General features: G+C 41.4%; 1 protein-coding gene across 2 annotated transcripts in view; it reads left to right on the top strand.

Moving 5' to 3' along the window:
- MCTP2 (multiple C2 and transmembrane domain containing 2) overlaps positions 1–14,223 on the top strand; it is a 111,596-nt gene extending 97,373 nt beyond the window's left edge. For both annotated transcript variants that reach the window (XM_061371283.1, XM_061371284.1), the window contains 4 exons: positions 4,339–4,448; positions 7,079–7,188; positions 9,210–9,307; positions 11,530–14,223. In XM_061371283.1, the coding sequence (XP_061227267.1) occupies positions 4,339–4,448; positions 7,079–7,188; positions 9,210–9,307; positions 11,530–11,598 (387 nt within the window). In that variant the 3' untranslated portion in view covers positions 11,599–14,223. The remainder of the gene's footprint in view (positions 1–4,338; positions 4,449–7,078; positions 7,189–9,209; positions 9,308–11,529) is intronic.
- The last annotated feature ends 3,667 nt before the right edge of the window (positions 14,224–17,890 follow it).

Genomic DNA, 17,890 nt, shown 5'->3' with positions numbered 1-17,890 from the left:
TTTGTTGCTAATGCACTGGGGAATTTTTATCTGGTATGTGGGACAAATCCTGGTAAAACATTGCCCTAATGTGCTTGCAGCAGCAGCAGTAGGATAATGAGAATAGCTACTGTAAAAATCCAACCTAATCCTTAAAGTTAGGCCAGCCTAGGGCTGGGCAATGAATTCCTTTGAATTCCTGGATATTCAAGATTTTAATTCCTTAGCTGTCTGTATCCTGTTTTCTTCCTCCTTTTGCATTAATTGGTATTTATTTTTTCTCCTCCCCTTTTCCTCATCCTTGCCCCCAAGTGTTGCTCAGCTTTGTATATTGAGTTTCCCTTGGCACACCAGAGATCTGCTGATGAATACCACTTGTCTGAAAAGTCACATAGATTTCTTTCTGTGCAAGTGTTTTATGTGAAATCCAAGTGAGCAAGTATTTAGAACTTGCTCATGGCTTCAAGCATCAGTTTTTAGTTGTATGCAGTTGATATTCGAAGCATACATCAGAAATACACTTAGAGAACAACATTAAAAATTGTCTATGCATTTGGAGTGTTGCTTACTGGTTTGGATATATCTGGAGGAAAAATATCTGAAGGACAGATTGGAAAAATAGGGAGCAGCTTTTGGTAAGGATGAAGGCTATTAATCATTGAAACAAATGATCACAATAAGTTAGAAAATCTCCACCATCCAAGTTTTCAGTTTGGTAACAAATGCTTTTTTAGAGCAGAAGTAGTAACTAGCATTACTTGGTCTTTGAAAACCAGACAGTTTTTGCCTTCAGTCTCTCTCTGTAGATCTTGTGTTTTTTCCCCTTGCAAGCCCAGTTCTCAGAATGATAGCACACCAGTCATGAATTGCCATGTTAATGCTCAAGGTGTCTTCTCCTGTCCTGCCCCATATTTCATATGCTTTTAAAGTCTGTGGTGTAGGAATTACCTCAATTTTGGGGTAGTGAGGCAGATTCTTCTGCAACTGTCCCTGAATGTCTGGCAGCAGCATAACACAAAGCTGTAGTAACCCTTTGAGTGCGTTTACATGTCCTCTTTATTAGCTGTTACGTATTTCAGAAATAGAAAAGTCTCGAAGTACATTTCATTCAGTGCAGCAGAGATTTGCTGTCTTCATTGCCAAGTTTAAGTTGGTGTGCATTAGCTGGGCACAAAAGACTTAATAACTGAATTTGCTGGGTGGTGGTTGTTTTTTTCCCTCTTCTCTGACATGCTTAATCTTTTCTAAGTCCCCTTTTGTGGCTTTGTTCAGGCAATTAATGTAGAAATGAAGGTTTCTAAATCAGTATATGCAAGGAAGATTTAAAGTAACACACTGATTATATAATTAATTCTCAGTTGTAAACTCATTTTGATGGAGTTAATTCTTTCCCAGAGGCTGAAGACTAGTTCTGGTCCACCCACAGTGCTGTAATCACCTAAGAAATTAAGACGCAAAAGGCCTTGAAGGAATGGAAGTTTCACGACTGGTTTTAGGAAAAAAATGCCAGAAACAGGCAGGATATTTTATTTTTAATTCAAGCAAAAGCTTCTGAGCTGTGATTTTAAACCGTGGGTATCCAAATCCTGTTTTCAAGCAGCATAATATATTGAGTCCAAAAGAAATCAGAAAGGAATGATACCTGAGGAGGATGGAGAAAAGTTGTCTGGATGATGGGCCCTTGCACAGGTGGGAAAGCGTGTTTAGTGGAAGACATATTTAAGATTATTTATTACATCTTCCACAAATATGGAAATGTTCAAATACAGTTTTCTGTCTGAGAGTTGCCCACTTACTAATAAATAAGTACCGGTGGGTGTCGTCTTGATGGACTATTAACTCTTACTGCTTTCAACAGTGTTTTGTAAGGTGCCAGCTTCAGAAAGCAGAAACAGCCCCCCCAAACCTAAATAATTTGGAAAAACCCATTTGCTGTACTTCATTTGTCTGCTTCTGTCTTGCTTAACCAGCGACCTAATCATCCTGTAGATGTGTTTAGACTGCAGGTTGCCAGAACAAAACAAATAACCAAAAAGCAAATAACAAAATACCCCAAATAAATAACAAAGAAATGATGTTGACAAACTTCCAGATTTTCAAGTGATTCTACACACATACTGCAGTGCATACTGAATGGGCACTTGCTAGCCTATTTTACTCTCTAATAACTGATTTCATTTACTAGGCTTTCTAATCCTAGTTTATCTCTGCTTTTTCTTTGGTTGGGCATATTTTGTCTTATAAATTGAAAACGCCTTTGTCTAGGGGTGATTTTAGCATGCATGCTAGGTTCGAATGTGCATGCAATTGTCGTTATGTCCTAGGACCTTGTAGTTTCTGTTCTATTTGCTTAGTCTGCTTGGTGGCTGCAGCAGAAGTTATGTTGTCTTGGTTAAATTGCATTATCACCACATTTCTAAGCTCAATCGAAGACGTGTAAATGAAGTCAGCATGATGCAGATAGAGCTGACAGATGATCTTCCTTGCAGCTCTGGGTAGCAAGAGTAGGCTTGCCCTGGAATATCACTTTATCTAAAGTGCTTTCTTTACCCCTCTGAATTTGAACGGAATGAAATTCCCACTGGCTGGTTCTCCATGAACTGCTCCCCAGCTTCTACTTCCAAGTTTGGTGCAAAAAAGCCAGCTCTGGCTAAGGGACCGTTGTACCATTCTAGTGAGTGAATAGTTAAATATAATCTTAATGTGTCATTTAAATTTGAGCCTAACAAGGTTATAACTGGAGTTGTGTGAAAATGACTTTTTAGTGTTATTTTCACATAAACTGACTATTTATTTATTTATTTTGTTCTGGGGTTATTTCACACCCCAAGGGTTTCATTTTTGTTGGTTGTTTTATTAATGTAAAAATACTCATTTTCACACCCAAATGTGTGATTATTTAAAATGCTGCGTCTATTCATTGTGCACTCACTTGCAACCTAAAGGCAAATATTCAGATGTCTGGAGCTTGATAACTCTGGTGGTTTTGGCTGGCTTTTTCATCTTCAAAATTACTGTGGAGAGAAATGGACATTAAGCAGTTCTAAAGGGTTACAAGTGCTGTAGTGCCATGTTTGCTTCTCAGTATCCAAGGATGGTTCCTACATTATTCCAGCACACAACGATGAGTGCAGTCCCCTGTCTCAGATGCACACAAACCCTTTCACAGCATGGTAGTGCCAAAAGGCTGTAGGAATGAGCTTTGATCTCTCTGGCCCAGTGTGACTTTTAAGTAGCCTCTGACCCTCTTTCCTGCATGGAGAAATAGTGTGGGTTCACAACACAGAAGCAGCGTGAATCTGCCCCTTACTCCTACCCATCCTTTCCCCTGCCCCAGCCAGTGAGGACCACAGAGAACATGGATCCAATGTGCATTTTACCAGCATCTCCCCTCTCTGGGCACTGACTGGTTAAAATGCAGCTTAAAATGTCCTTTTTTTTTTTTTTTTTTTTCCCCCTAAATTGAGCTGATTTTTGAGTGTCTAAATGTGATGTAAAATCAGTGTCCAGGCCTCTGCATTTTGTAATAAGTGAATGTTTTGCTGATTTCTCGCTAGAATATCTGCAACCACACCAATTTGCATGCCTGTATGTGTGTTAGATTGCTGGCAAAGAAATGCTGAATGCTGATAATTGTATACTGATTTCCAAGGCTGATTTAAGTAATTTTGATTTTTAATTCATTCTGTGCTTCCTTTTTATTTCTGCACATGTGTAGTAATGTCCTGTAATGTTGTTGCCTAAAATAAGCAGTAAGAAATGAAGTTGTGAGATGGATGCTGTAAAAGGAAAATGTCATTTTTTCCTTTGATTCCCTCCCCCAGTAAAAGAATGGGTCTCTGTATACAGAATGTTCAAAAAATATTGTATTCACTATCTTGCTGCTAATCCATATACAGAAAACAGCATGGTTGATGGCAGCTTACAAAGCACAGAAAAGCGATATTTAGAAGTTCTGCACAGGAATATTCTTGTTCTTGAGAAGTCCTGAGCACCCAGCACTCCCTTACAGGTCAGCTGGACTCAGGGGTGCTCAGCATCGCTTCTGGTTTGATATGCAACTCGGTTATTCACTGAAAGTCTGGTCTCAGGTCCTGCAGTTGATTTGTGTTAGGTGATGATGAAATCTCTGCCTGTGTGCTAAGGAAAAGAAGAAAATACGGGGATCTGCATTGATTGTATGTGATAAACCCAGAGTGTGTATTCTCTTCTTCCTTCACTGATACACTTGAGTTTATCGATGCGTCCAGAGTACTGGGAATGTGACTTTCTTTACCTTTCTGTGAACATGCTAGCAAATACCAAATGTATTACAAGTTTTGGTTTTCTTTTCTTTCTTTTTTTTTTTTTTTTTGCTAGGAATCTGAGAAAAAGGGGTTAATTGAGAGAATCCACATGGTCCAAGAGATCATCATAGCTGTTCAAAGCATCCTAGAAGAAATAGCATCATTTGGAGAGAGGATTAAAAAGTAAGTGAGAATTTTTTCCTTGTTTAGCCATGATTTGCACAGCCAGGAGGATTAAGGTGGAGCGGATGTCATGCTTTGAAAATGACTGCAAGGTGCAGCAGGAGAACGTGGCCAGTCCCACCACTGCTTCTTCCTTTAGAGTCTTTTATTCTGGAAACCTTTCCAAAGCATATAGTCATAGTCTCATAGAGCGCTTTGGATTGAAAGGGGCCTGAAAGCTCATCCAGTTCCAGCCCCTCTGCCAGAGGCAGGCACACCTTCCACTAGACCAGGCTGCTCCAAGCCCTGTCCAATCTGGCCTTGAACGCTGCTGGGATGGGGCAGCCACAGCTTCTCTGGGCAACCTGTGTCAGTGACTCACCACCATCATAGTAAAGAATTACTTCTTAATATCTTATCTAAATCTCACTTTCAGTTTAAACCCATTTCACCTTGTCCTACATGTCCTTGTAAAAAGGCCTTCTCCAGATTCCTTGTAGGCCCCTTTTAGGTATTATCTCCTTAGAAGAGGAGAAGCATATGCTCTACTGATGTACCTCTCACATTTGTCTAGTTTTCTGGTCTTGTCTGTGGTGGGATGGGGAGTCATGAATGCCACGTAAGGGAAAAAAATTGCTTGAAGATGTGGGCACAGAAGTATTGGGCATTTCATTTTCTTCATAGAAAGTAGGTAGGAATTGATGGTTGGTGTTGCCTTTCCCACGCCCTCTCCATGGTTACAGGAGGTTACCAGTCACTTATTTCCCTACCCAACACATTGATATTATTCTCTTTTTCCCATTTTGAGCTGTCTGCTTCCTGCTGGTGCCGTGAAGAAGACCAAAGGGTTGCATAGAGAGGCCCATAGGGTATTCCTGACCTTAACAAAGGAGGGAGGTGAAGAGCCTAAAATAGAAAGAAAATCCCACACACAAACACACACAAACTCTTATAGCTCAATCTTAATTGACCCACATTGTTTTCTGTCTTGAAAACAAAGTGATGGTTTGTGATCGAGCCACACTTTAATGAGGAGCTGGGTTCAAGCTAAAAATACAGCAAACGCATGTGCAGTGGTTCCACGCTGGACACCCCAGCTGGGTGGAAGTGGCCCAAAGATGTATTCCAGCCGATGAAGAGGGCACTGTTCTGCCCAGCTGCATAGCAGGAAGACTCACAGTGCTTAAGTACTATTAATTCTTATGTTCATTTTGGTAACAATGGCCTTAAAGAACACATTGGGTATTAATGCAGATGCCCAATGTAATTTCAGAAGAATTCCGTTGTAACTCAACAGTAATGTACCGTTAACAAATTGCTACCAAAGTTTTTTTTGTCAGTGACAGACTAAATTGTGCTGCAGTTTCCGTCTGTCACTCCAGTCATACAATCACAGGGAGTTTTAATAGTTTAACTGAACTGAGCTGTTTTGCTATTTTTTTCCTTTAACTTAAGCTACGTTGATTGATAACAGTGTGTCCTCTCCCACCTATCTTTAGTTAATATTTAATACATTTATTGAAGCTTAAAAGTGATTCTTTTAGCATCCTATTAATTCTATCTGTCAAGGGAAGTTTGTCTTATTTTAGAGCCTGATAAGTGGGTCCACATTCATTCTCTCTTCTTCCTACTCCCCATCACTGTGATGTGATGAAGTTAGCAGGCAGATTGTATTAAACAGACATACTCAGATCTGTAAATTCTCCCATGGACTAACTGGCATTCATGTAGTCCAGGTATCTCAATATTTGGTGCATGCTGTAGAGGTGTGTCTTATGGGGGACCAGGGGGATAAAGTAACATCAAAGATCTGTTAGCAACAGCTGCTGAGCTTAAATCCATCATGGTCTTAGAAATAAAAGGTCTGAGTGGAAAAAAAAAGTCCCACTTTGTGCTATAATGCTGCAAAAGTCTGAAAGACTGTAGTAGCTAAGCCCCTTGAGTGCTCCTCTTGGGAAAAATCTGATGCAGGCTGGTGGTGTGCAGAAGTGTGGCTACTGCCAGCATACTTCAGCTTACCCAAGGCAGCCTCCTATATACAATGTAGTCAGGAGTTGCTGAAAACACAAGGAAACAGAAGCAGATATATGTGTTGAGAGGTTTATATAGAATATTATTTCCTAATATGATACAGAGAAATTAACTGCTCTTTTAAGGTTTAGCATCTGTCATAATCAATCCATTGAAGTTGTCGGTGGGGTTGAGTTTGGCTGCCTGCCATGTCGTACTCTGACACACATCCCATGTCATCTCCACTGTGGCCCAGTGGAGCCAGCTCAGATAGCTCACGCTTGCAGTGTGGCCCCATCTCCAGATCAGATAATCCGCCCATGAATAATGGAGATCTGACTGATGAGCAGAGATGTGTAACAAGTGTGACATGTATAAAGAAGAAACAAAACCGACCTGCTACATGCCTTACAAGTCCACTGAGCTCCCCAGAGACTTGATATCAGCCTCTTAGATATCTCCCTTAATCTGTTATACCGATTCAGGAATCTGCATATCCACCTTCCAAAGAGACTGCAATTTAAGTGATCTGAATGCACTGAGCACTGCAAAGAGGTCATTAAGTTATTATTGGGTAGCAGAATACAAGCAATGTCCCAAGAGCAGAAATGTTGAGAAGGATTTTTCCTTTTCCTTTACAGCACATTCAACTGGACGGTGCCTTTCCTCTCTGTCCTGGCCTGCTTGGTCCTGGCAGCAGCCACGGTTATTTTGTATTTCATACCACTGAGGTACATCATTTTAATATGGGGTAAGTACTCCACCGTGTCTTATTTGCGTGCAGTAAATATGATATAAATCTACAGAATTAAGTCAAACAAGCTTTAAAAGACCTGTTAGGCAATCAAGTGCTGCTGGTTAGAGGTAAATAAATATGCTATGAACTTCTTAAAATTGCCATTTCCCCTGCACCCCCCAGATGATCCAATGATTTGCTTTTCTTAGGGTTCTTTATAAGTTTCCATGAGCACCACAAGAGCATTAGCCTAGATGAACTACTTCTAGTGGTGTTGTTCTGCAGGAGGGTAACTAGCCTCCTGGTGCTGGAGCCTCCCAGCTGGGAAATGGTAGGGAGTGGACAAGGTGTGTTTTGGAGAGCTGGACCCTGGAAGCCTTTTGGGTCTTAACTCTCCTGTAATCAGCCCCGGTGCAATTCTGGGCTGTAGGGACCCCACATCACCAGGGCTCAGCCATCAGCTGCTGCCTTGTCTCTCATGGAGGCAGAAAAGGGAGGTGATGAAAAGGTGGAAGTACAAACAGCCACTCTTGGGGAGAAAAAAAAAAAAGAAATAAAGGATTAAAATAAAAGAAAGGGCAAAAGGGAAGGAGAGAAATTGCTAGGAGTAAAAAGTTCAGTAACAAAATACTGCTGTGCTCGTGTGGAAGACATGGTGAGTACATAAAAACTATACATCCATTCAACATCATCTAGACTGACAGGGCCTTCAAATATGATACATGTTAAACAACTACCCTGTGGCAAGGCCTCAAAAGACCTTATGGTATTTTCTGTTTTTTAAAAATCAGGTACACAGAAAATTGTGTTGGCATTTTGCTACAAGTATATGGCTTAAAAGCTGAATCTTGGACATGAAGCAGGTACATTTCAGAGAGAGGAGAAAGCTGGAGCAGGCATCACATTTGAAATCACTTTCAGGGAAACCACTGGACAGGGGCATGATGGAATTGATTCTTGTATTATGATGCTCAGAGGCAAACAACATTTGATATTTTTTTTGCTATTTTTTAAAGTGGGTTAGCTGATTTCACCTATTAGGAAAGGAGCATTGTTCCTTTGCTCCTTTCCTCCTCTACCACCGCACCTTTAGGTAACCGCACTACCAGCTGCTATTTCTTAGTGGGGAAATAGTGGCCGTAGGGTGTTAAGTGGCTGCATTGGCACAAAGGAAGAGCTGGGAAGGATGCTCACGTCTCTCACTTGACCATCCCGGCCCATGCAATTGAGGTGGTTCTGGCTGAGGGCCTTTCCTCAAAGGGAGGAGAAGAGAAGACCTCATGAACACACTAATATAAATGCTACACTCCCATGGGTCTTCTGTCCAGATTAGGGACTGCCTCTGACATCTGAAGCATAACTAAGTCCATGGAGACAGGGACCTCTGTTGCTGGACTTAATAAGCCAGATTACTTACCCTAAGACCCTAAAATAAAGTAAATCGTGCAGTAAGTTTTTACAGTTTCACACAGCGTAATAATATGGCCAACTTGTCAAATCTGGTTCTGCAAAGAGAGGATAACCTAGGAGAGATGGCGGGGATGGGAAGCTTTCATTTTCAGAAGAAATCGAAGGGAAAAAGGCTTTATGCTGCCCAATTATTTTCATAGCCCTCCAGTTCCCTGGGCAAGAGGAGAAGAAATGTCTTTGGTATGGAGGGCAAGAGGAGAAGAAATGTCTTTGGTATGGAGGGTAGAAGATTTAACAGCATTCTCAGCTTTTAATTCATGTATTCTCTCCACAATATCCCCCAAAATAAATGCATGCTCCAATCTCTTTTTGCCACGTTGTTGACAACAATCAATCCCCAATGTAGAGAAATACCTTTGTAAATAACATCCTCTACATCCTCCAGGAGGCACTTGTGAATGATTCCACATGACAGGGAACATGTGCATGGCTTTAAGTCCAAGGCACTGTTTTCACACTGATTTTTACTTGTGAATTCCTCTTCCCTTTTTCACCTTGCCTGAATGATTTGGGAGGGAGGGATTAGAAAAGGGTTGTATTATTTTGTTTGCCTTTTTTTTTCCTAGGCATAAATAAATTTACTAAGAGGCTTAGAAATCCCTACGCCATCGACAATAATGAGCTACTAGATTTCCTCTCCAGGGTACCATCTGATGTTCAAAAGGTAGGTAATGAATGGCCACCGCCAACAGAGGCAACAAGCAGCACTGAGAGCGGCTAGTGCTCTGCTTGGGGACCATGATGCCAGTGCACTTTTGAGTAATGAAGATAAGGAATTGAGGAAAATCCACAAAGGTGGAAGGGGGAGGGTGTTAGAAGAGAGGGGAGCCAAAATCCTTTGTCAGAAGGATAAAATGATTGCAAAAAAATTATCCTGAAAAGACCTACTTTAAAATTATCTGGAAAATCACCCAGCATGGTTACTGAACTGTGGTTTCCGTCACCTTTCTGCTCCGGTATTTGTATGGAGGGAAGGGGAAAATAGTCTCTTTGATAGAGATAACCATCCAAAAGGATTTGCTGAATTCTCCCTTTTCTCAAAAAAAAAGGGGGGGAGGGCATTATTTCTGTGACTTTGTGCTTGAGCTCCAGGCCTCCCTTGGACAATGCTCTGCTCATCTTTTCCTTTAAAGACAGCTTTGAGATGTGTATTAAAAACTCTGCAGTTGATCAGATCAATCTTCTACCATTATAGAATTATAAGTTTTAATCTAACCAGAGTCTGTCCTCCCTCAATTTCAGTCAAGTCTCTTCTATTTCTTTGAAACAACAACAGTGTCTTAGTAATCTTGCCTATCTTCCTGGGAATTATTTGAACAATAAGTCCTTCAGAATGTCAGGATCTGTTTATTTCTCTTGGAGGAAGGAAAATAGTCTTGCTGGGTAAAGAAGCCACAAAATATAAAGGATTCTTCCTTTTGTTTTAATCAGCTGGAATCTGTGTCCTCAGGCCCTGATCCTGATGCCCTCGATCCCACTTATGTTGTACCTTCCTCTGTGAATTGTGGTACTTTCACAGTGAGGTGCTGGTCATTGTGAATAAGGGGATCGCAGTCTTGCCTACAGTGATTTTACTCTGTTGGAGACAGAAAAGTAATTGCTGACATGCAGTGTTGGGGCATCTGGTAGAGAAACGAGGTTGGAAAGGCTTCTGGTGACATTTATTTCAATAGGCCACCAGATTGGTTGGTCTTGATCTTGAGTGAAATCTCGCCATAGACTGGTGGGAGAGAAAAAAGCTAAACAGAAATGATCATAGAGACATTAAGCTTCAGTGTGTTCTTTATTTTTGTCATTACTCTTGTAAAGCACGCTGGATTTGCGGTGATGGTTTGCATATGCCCTTTTAGTGTTTATGCTTAAAGATAAGCTGCTTTTCTTTTTATGCTTTATTTAACATTTACATTTATAACATTTCCTTGAGTGGTTTCCATTATTTGGGGATCCTTTAAGCTTTCCAAGGAAAATAACTATTTTCTATGGGAGGAATGATAAAAGTTCCTAGGCTGGGACAAACTTTCTCAGAGTTTTCCACTAGACCTAAAAATAGTGAGCTTATGTGACAGCTATACGCTCATCCATGGCAGATCCTAAGTCCCTCTGCCTGCTTTTCCATGCTATCAGTGTTTTATGTTTTTAGTTTTCCATGCTATCAATGCATCATCATTTCACTGTGGTACTGTGATGAGTTAAGAAATTACATCTGTCTGTGCTACAGCCATTTGTATACAACCCACATGTGTTGGACAAAAGAGGAATGAAAAAGGTGGCATGCTCAGCAGAAGTTGCCCCGTGATTTCGATGGGAATACTTTTCTGTAGAACAGATGATTTGGAGATTACACCATCCTTGTCTGTTTATAACACATGCTTTAACCATTATATTGTGTTTGGAATTGGTTTGAAAGGTGGAGGCAGCTTTGTCCAGGTTCTATTTGGGAAAATATTTTCCTTTTTTGAAATGATTAATTCAGCATCCTGAGATCTGTGGATGGTTTTGACAACTGTCATCTTACTGTGTATTGGGATCCACTTGAAACTCCTGACAGAAGTTCATTAAACTTACAGGTTAATGTCAGAAAGATAAGAAAAAGACCTCCCAAACCTAAACAAACCCAAAAGATCTAGCCTACATTGCTGAAATCAGGTAGAACCCCATGTATCTCATTAGAGAAATCTGCTTTTAATATTTTCGTTTCAAGAAATGATGCATGACTTCTCAAATCCTTCCTGCAATTAATCCCCCATGTTCCTGTGTTTAGAAAATGATTCATTACTTTTGAACCTTCCTTAGTTTCCCTTGGTTTGTCCTTGGGGAGCCATTAACACACACTGTAGTGAGCTAGAGTTACCTAACTGCAAACGTCATGTCTGTTTGTTTTTACAGGTGCAGCATGCTGAATTGAAACCATACAGCAGCTCCAGTCCCATTAGGAAGAAGCGGAGTGCACTATAGGATGCAGCGTGATTTTGGAATGCAGCATCTCCCTCCGTACCCCCTATGCATGAACATGAGCTTCCCTCCTCCCCTTCTTGCTTCAGAACAACACTATAATCACTGCTACAGACTTTGTTTTGGGGGTTTGTTTGTTATTTGAAGATGTGCTTTTTTATAAACACCTGTCTTGGGTTGTCCTTTTTGGGTTGCCTTTTGAGCATGGAGTTGCAGCCCAAAAAAGAGCAAGGTGGGATGTATGAACTATTTTTTTGGGTGGGGAGGAGAATGGGAGAGGATATGGTGCAACTGCACTACTTTATTTTTTCCCTTTGGTTGCAGAGGCTGGATGTGGCGGCACTCCCTTTTTTATGTAGGAAGAGATAATTCCGCTTAGTGTAGCAGATCAGCTGAGCTGATGTGAGGAGATGCTCTGAACCAGTTTTTAACATATCCAGCAGATTTACATTAAGATATGAAAGCTATTCTTTTCGGAGTTAAATCACTGTGCCTAGGAAGGTTTAAGCTCTGAATTAACGAATCTTTGATACCCATCTTCTGTTCAAGCAATGTACATTTTAAGAAGTTTTTTATCATAATTAGCAGAAAGAGTGAGGAGCTCCAACAATATCTCAATATTTCATCCAGCACTTGTGGGGTTTTTTCCCATTTTTTTTCCTTCCCTCCCCCCCCCCCTTCTTTTTTTAAAGCCTACTGTGTGTTTAACTCTTTGGCTACTGGAATCATCAGAGATCCATTGCTGGCAATGGATGCACGAGAACCTTCTGCTGTAAAAGGATTAAGAGACTGTAGAAAAGCCTAACTCACTGACCTGAAAAGACTCTGTTGACTTGCCTTTTATAATTCCATCTCATCAGATATTTTCAGCATAGCTGTTGTTTTCCTGTCTAAATCCAAAGGGGTCAACACTACACATCCAAGAGAAAAAACACATGATAGCCTTAAAGAGACAAGTGCTTGTGCAGAAAGACATCATAATGCCTGAAAATGTGGTTGTGCAATAGTGCAGACTTTGGTCCACCACTGATGTCTTGGACTCTTTCCCGGTAGCTAACCAGGAGAGGATCAGAAAGTGAAGTCATATGGAAACTGAGCAGCGAAGAGGCAGAAGAAAGGACCCCATTTTCTGTTCTGAAGAGAACGTGATTTCTTGCTTGCTTACCAGGCTTTTGGCTACTGTGCTTCTGCTTTATATAATTCAGATAACCAGCATTATTCATGTTGTTTGACAGGGGAAATAAACACAGAATCCTATGTAAACATGCTTCATTTTGGTGAGAGTGTAGCCCTCAGTCCTTTAGGTGCTGTAGGACATCATTGGAGCAATTTGTCACCACAGTAAGTCAAGACCTGGAGTTGCCGCTCGTAGTTCCCAGGCAGGGGTTGCCACCAGCATCACCTGGGGTAGTTCACAGTATGAAGAAATAGAGAATCCTGAGGGACAGGTTTATGTTTAACAAAAGATGACTTTGGAATTCATGTAATTAAAGGTAAAGCGGGTGAAACCTTGCTTATGGATCAGTGATCCAAATGGGTTTGAGCTATGTGGTTCAGTAATTCAATCTTGTGGGCCTGTTGCATGAATTTGAAGATGGTGTATTAACACCAGAATATCTTTCACTGGATTATTACGCAGATTCAGTGATTTTTCAAGAAGTTTCTTTTTCAAAGTAACAAGCTACACTGTGCCTTTGAATGAGAGAGGCACATTTCATAGGCTCGATTGGAGAAGGAATGTATTTTGGTCATGCAAAGCTATGTGTAGCTGCGAGTGGAAAGGACAGAAAAAAGATTATCTTGGTTTAAAAGCCACAAAAACACCTCTTTGTCTGCACGTGTGCTTGTGTACCCATACATATACAAAGTTGTGTATAAAGAAGAGTACATGTATAATGTATTTATAGACGAGTGTGTGTGGGAAAATGGGTGAATATAAAGATTTTAAAACCTTGAAGATGTTTATGAAAAATGCCAAAGATTCTGAAGCTTATCAACTTGCGTCTGTTCTTCTTCATTTTGTATCTTTCCCGGCATGTCTCTCTGGCTGAGCCAGATCTCTGCATGATTTGATTTACTTAAAGTTAATGAAGCTGGTTGGAAAGAGCCTTGTAGAAATTACAAAATCTCCAGTAAATATCCTTCTTGTACATACAATAGATGTCCACGCACCCCTTTTGTTAAACCAGTTTCTCAATCTTCTCTGTAAACAATGCCTCATTGTCTCGCTTTAAACTATCGTCTGGTTTATCATACTGAGGTCTTGTCATTTTGCAAGGACCGAAGTCAGACATATTTAAGTAGGCATGTGAGATCTGATCATTTATTTGAGTGAAAACATTCCACTGCAGGAAAATTGTTTATTTATTCAAAAGTTGAGACTGATAATTTAATATTTTTTTTTTCCCCCTATAGATTTTTCCATGTGGAACTGATTTCTCTTCAGGAGACAGGGTGATGTCTTTTCTTTTTAGTATAGATATGTTGTATTTCAGAATAATTTGTGTTAGATTCTTATGCTGGAGGCATACCAAACAAATGGGTTTGGATGGTCCAGTACCTATATATGTTGTAATGAGCTTTTTGTTTTGATAAATGCTGTTTGAAATGCAATAAACATTTGAGGTTGAGCTGATGCTTTTAATTTATCCATATTATGAGATACAGAATCATAGAATAGTTAGGGTTGGAAAGGACCTTAAGATCATCTAGTTCCAACCCCCTGCCATGGGCAGCGACACCTCACACTAAACCATGTCACCCAAGGCTCTGTCCAACCTGGCCTTGAACACCGCCAGGGGTGGAGCATTCACAACTTCCTCGGGCAACCCATTCCAGTGCCTCACCACCCTCACAGTAAAGCACTTCTTCCTTATATCCAATCTAATCTTCCTGTGTTTAAGTTTTAACCCATTACCCCTTGTCCTATCACTACACTCCCTGATGGAGTCCCTCTCCAACATCCTTATAGCCCCGCTTCAGATACTGGAAGGCTGCTATGAGGTCTCCACACAGCCTTCTCTTCTCCAGGCTGAACAGCCCCAACTTTCTCAGCCTGTCTTCATACAGGAGGTGCTCCAGTCCCCTGATCATCGTCGTGGCCTCCTCTGGACTTGTTCCAACAGATCCATGTCCTTTTTATGTTGAGGACACCAGAACTGCACACAATACTCCAGGTGAGGTCTCACAAGAGCAGAGTAGAGGGACGGGATCACTTCCGTCACCCTGCTGGACACGCTACTTTTGATGTAGCCCACAATATGGTTGGCTTTCTGGGCTGCAAGTGCACACTGAAGCTGGCTCATGTTCATTTTCTCATTGACCAACACCCCGAAGTCCTTCTCTGCAGGGCTGCTCTGTATCTCTTCTGTGCCCAACCTGTAGCTGTGCCTGGGATTGCTCTGACCCAGGTGTAGGACTTTGCACTTGGCATGGTTAAACTTAATAAGGTTGGCATCAGCGCACCTCACAAGCGTGTCAAGGTCCCTCTGGATGGCATTCCTTCCCTCCAGCGTATCAACCGAGCCACACAGCTTGGTGTCATCGGCAAACTTGCTGAGGGTGCACTCAGTCCGGCTGTCCATGTCAGCGACAAAGCTGTTGAACAACCATCAATGGGGTCCTGCTCCCCTGATGGGTACCCGACCGTGGACGGGTTGCTGCCCATCCACGGGTTCCCATTCTTTGCTAACTGCTTACTGTACTATAATATTTTGTATCTGACAAGGTGAGCAAGCACTTCACTTGACAATGTGAGAACTGATGCTGGAGGCTACTTGAAATGGAGACTGTGCTGCAGCAGGAGATCAGGTAAAATCTAGTCCCACCTGCTTACAATTATTGAGTGGGGTTTCCTAGGCCCTACCTAAAGGAAAGGATGGTTGTGTGCCTTTACTGCACACTCCAGTCAAAATAACACTTTATTCAGATTTTTCATTTGATTCTTAAAATGAGATACAGTTGATGATATTTCTGTGTGTCCTTTTGCCCATGCAGATTATCCGGTTTTGCCTTGTTAATCCGTTCAGTGTATAGCATGGGAACAATAAGTGTTTTTAATTTAAGGTAGTCATTTCAGTGCAACAGTGACTGAAGTCTCCAAGACCAGAAGGTATTCCTAAATGTAAACCTAACTATGGGTCTATTGGATGACTGTGAGAGTGGTGAGTCACTGGCACAGATTGCCCAGAGAAGCTGTGTCTGACCTACCCCTGACAGTGTTCAAGGCCAGGTTGGACAGGACTTGGAGCAACCTGGTCTAGTGGAAGTTCATGGCGTTGGTTGGAACTGGATGATCTGAAGGTCCCTTCCAACCCAAACCATTCTGTGAGTCTACAGAATCGTGGAGATACTGAAATATAAATAAAAAGGTAATTGTGTAAATAACTGTATTTGACATGTGCAAATGCAATATGTACTCAGGCTTGCTCAAACATAAGCTGCTGTTGAAGGCTGGTTTCTTGAATAATCATAAATAAGACTGAGGACTCAGCTCCCCTATGGATCACTGTCAGTAAAGCTCAGTCATTGAAATGCACAGTGTGGAAAGCAAGCGAACAACTGAATAAAGCAAAGCTGGTGGAAATGTCACGCACCTTTTATTTCCTCTGCTTGCAAAGCTCCGGTTTTAACCTTCAGCTGTAGCTGTTCCTCCCTCTGCTTGCCCCCAGTCCTCTCTTGAGCCACCCACAAAGCAATGGAGAGCTCAAGCTCTGTCCTGCTGACCTGGAGCTCCCACGGGAGAACACTGCTCAGCAGACCTGCCACCCTAAACCCATTTGCTTGGGAAAGTGAAAGCATTCTTTCCCTAGAAATTAGACTACTGCTGCTAATTCACTGCCTGGCGTAAGAGTCTTAACTCCCTGATTTGGGCTGTCCCACTAGCAAACAGAGACTCGCCATTTAATTTCCTGTACTCTACATGGGGCTATGTTTTATTTTACTTTTTTTTAATTTGGAGGGCCTGATCCTGCAAGCATTCCCACAAATAGAACTGGGGTTATTTTCCCATCAGACCGGTAGGTTCACACCAGGAAGGAATTCGGCATGTCTTACGTGTTAAGAAAAAAAAATCAACAAAATTCATTCTAATCAAACCTTAACCTTTAGGTTTCCCATCCTTTAAACTAAGCTGATAGACTGTTTGAGAAATGTTAGCTTTGACTTCAGAGACTATGGCATGTGTTAGAAGTGAATCCTGTTCTGACTAAATATTGTATATGTATTTTATCTGTAAAGCTACATGTGTCAGGACTCTGGTGCATTTACCCCTTCAAATCACACAGAGACACGATAAGAATATCTGCTGTTCAGCATCCTTAAAGTTAGCAACTTGGAAGAAAGCTGAGATATTATAAATGATTGTTAATCTGCTGTGTTGCAGATGGAGTGTTTTAGTTGTTCTCAAATTGGGGTAAATTAAGCCAGGTGAAATTCAGTCAATTTGGGACAGTCTGCCTGACAGTTTATCAGTGGGGAAGACTCTCAGCAGCATCAGTGATTATATACTTCAAAGACCATGTGAGCAAAAGATATGTTTATGATGAATGTAAATATTCACAAGCATTTAGAAATAATGTTGGACTTAAAAAAACCAACCTCTTGAGATTATAGTGGTTTTAATATACTTCATGATGCTTTGACTTAAGACAGTGCAGGATTTCAAGAGAATTCAGAAGGTCATTTTGCTTTGAATAAAAAACATGCTCTTCTGACATGAATCATGAAACTGAGCACAGGGAAGCAGGAGGCAGCATGCAGGTCTCAGTGCTTGCCACAGCAGCAGCACCTGGGCGGGCATGAGTTCAAGTTCTCAGCATGGCTTTAACCTGAGGGCTGGTGATTCTTGTTAAATTTTACGTGAAGGAACACTGCCAATTGGTTTCTGTGTGTTGGATTGAACACCTGCAATTTCCCTCTTGGCTGAACAAGGCGATGTGCCTCTTGCAGGGGAAGAAAGTAAGAGCTGGAAGGCATGCAAACTTCGTTTGTGTTGATGTCCTCCTGCAGACAGCCTTCTAACCTCTTGAGGACTTTCTTACAGTACTGAGGCAGGACAAGCTCGTAGACTGGACACATATGTCTGGTTCTGGGGCTTCCAGGGCCAACCATGGTCAGATTCAGATGATCAAGAGACTATGCCTCACACCAGTGATCACTGGCTACTAGAATGGCTCAGCTAGCACATTTGAATAGTGGCCTTCAGTCCATGGAGGGAGGATAAGGCACTGGGCTTCAGTGATTTGATGGGTGGATGAATGGGTGTTTGTAGGGAATCTGTGCTAGGGACTGCTTC

This window comes from Neopsephotus bourkii, unplaced genomic scaffold, assembly GCF_033783945.1.
Source record: "Neopsephotus bourkii isolate Nb327-2 ecotype Australia unplaced genomic scaffold, CSIRO-AGI_Nbou_v1 NB_1572, whole genome shotgun sequence".
Lineage (NCBI taxonomy): Eukaryota > Metazoa > Chordata > Aves > Psittaciformes > Psittacidae > Neopsephotus > Neopsephotus bourkii.
This window is presented reverse-complemented; position numbering and strand designations above follow the sequence as displayed.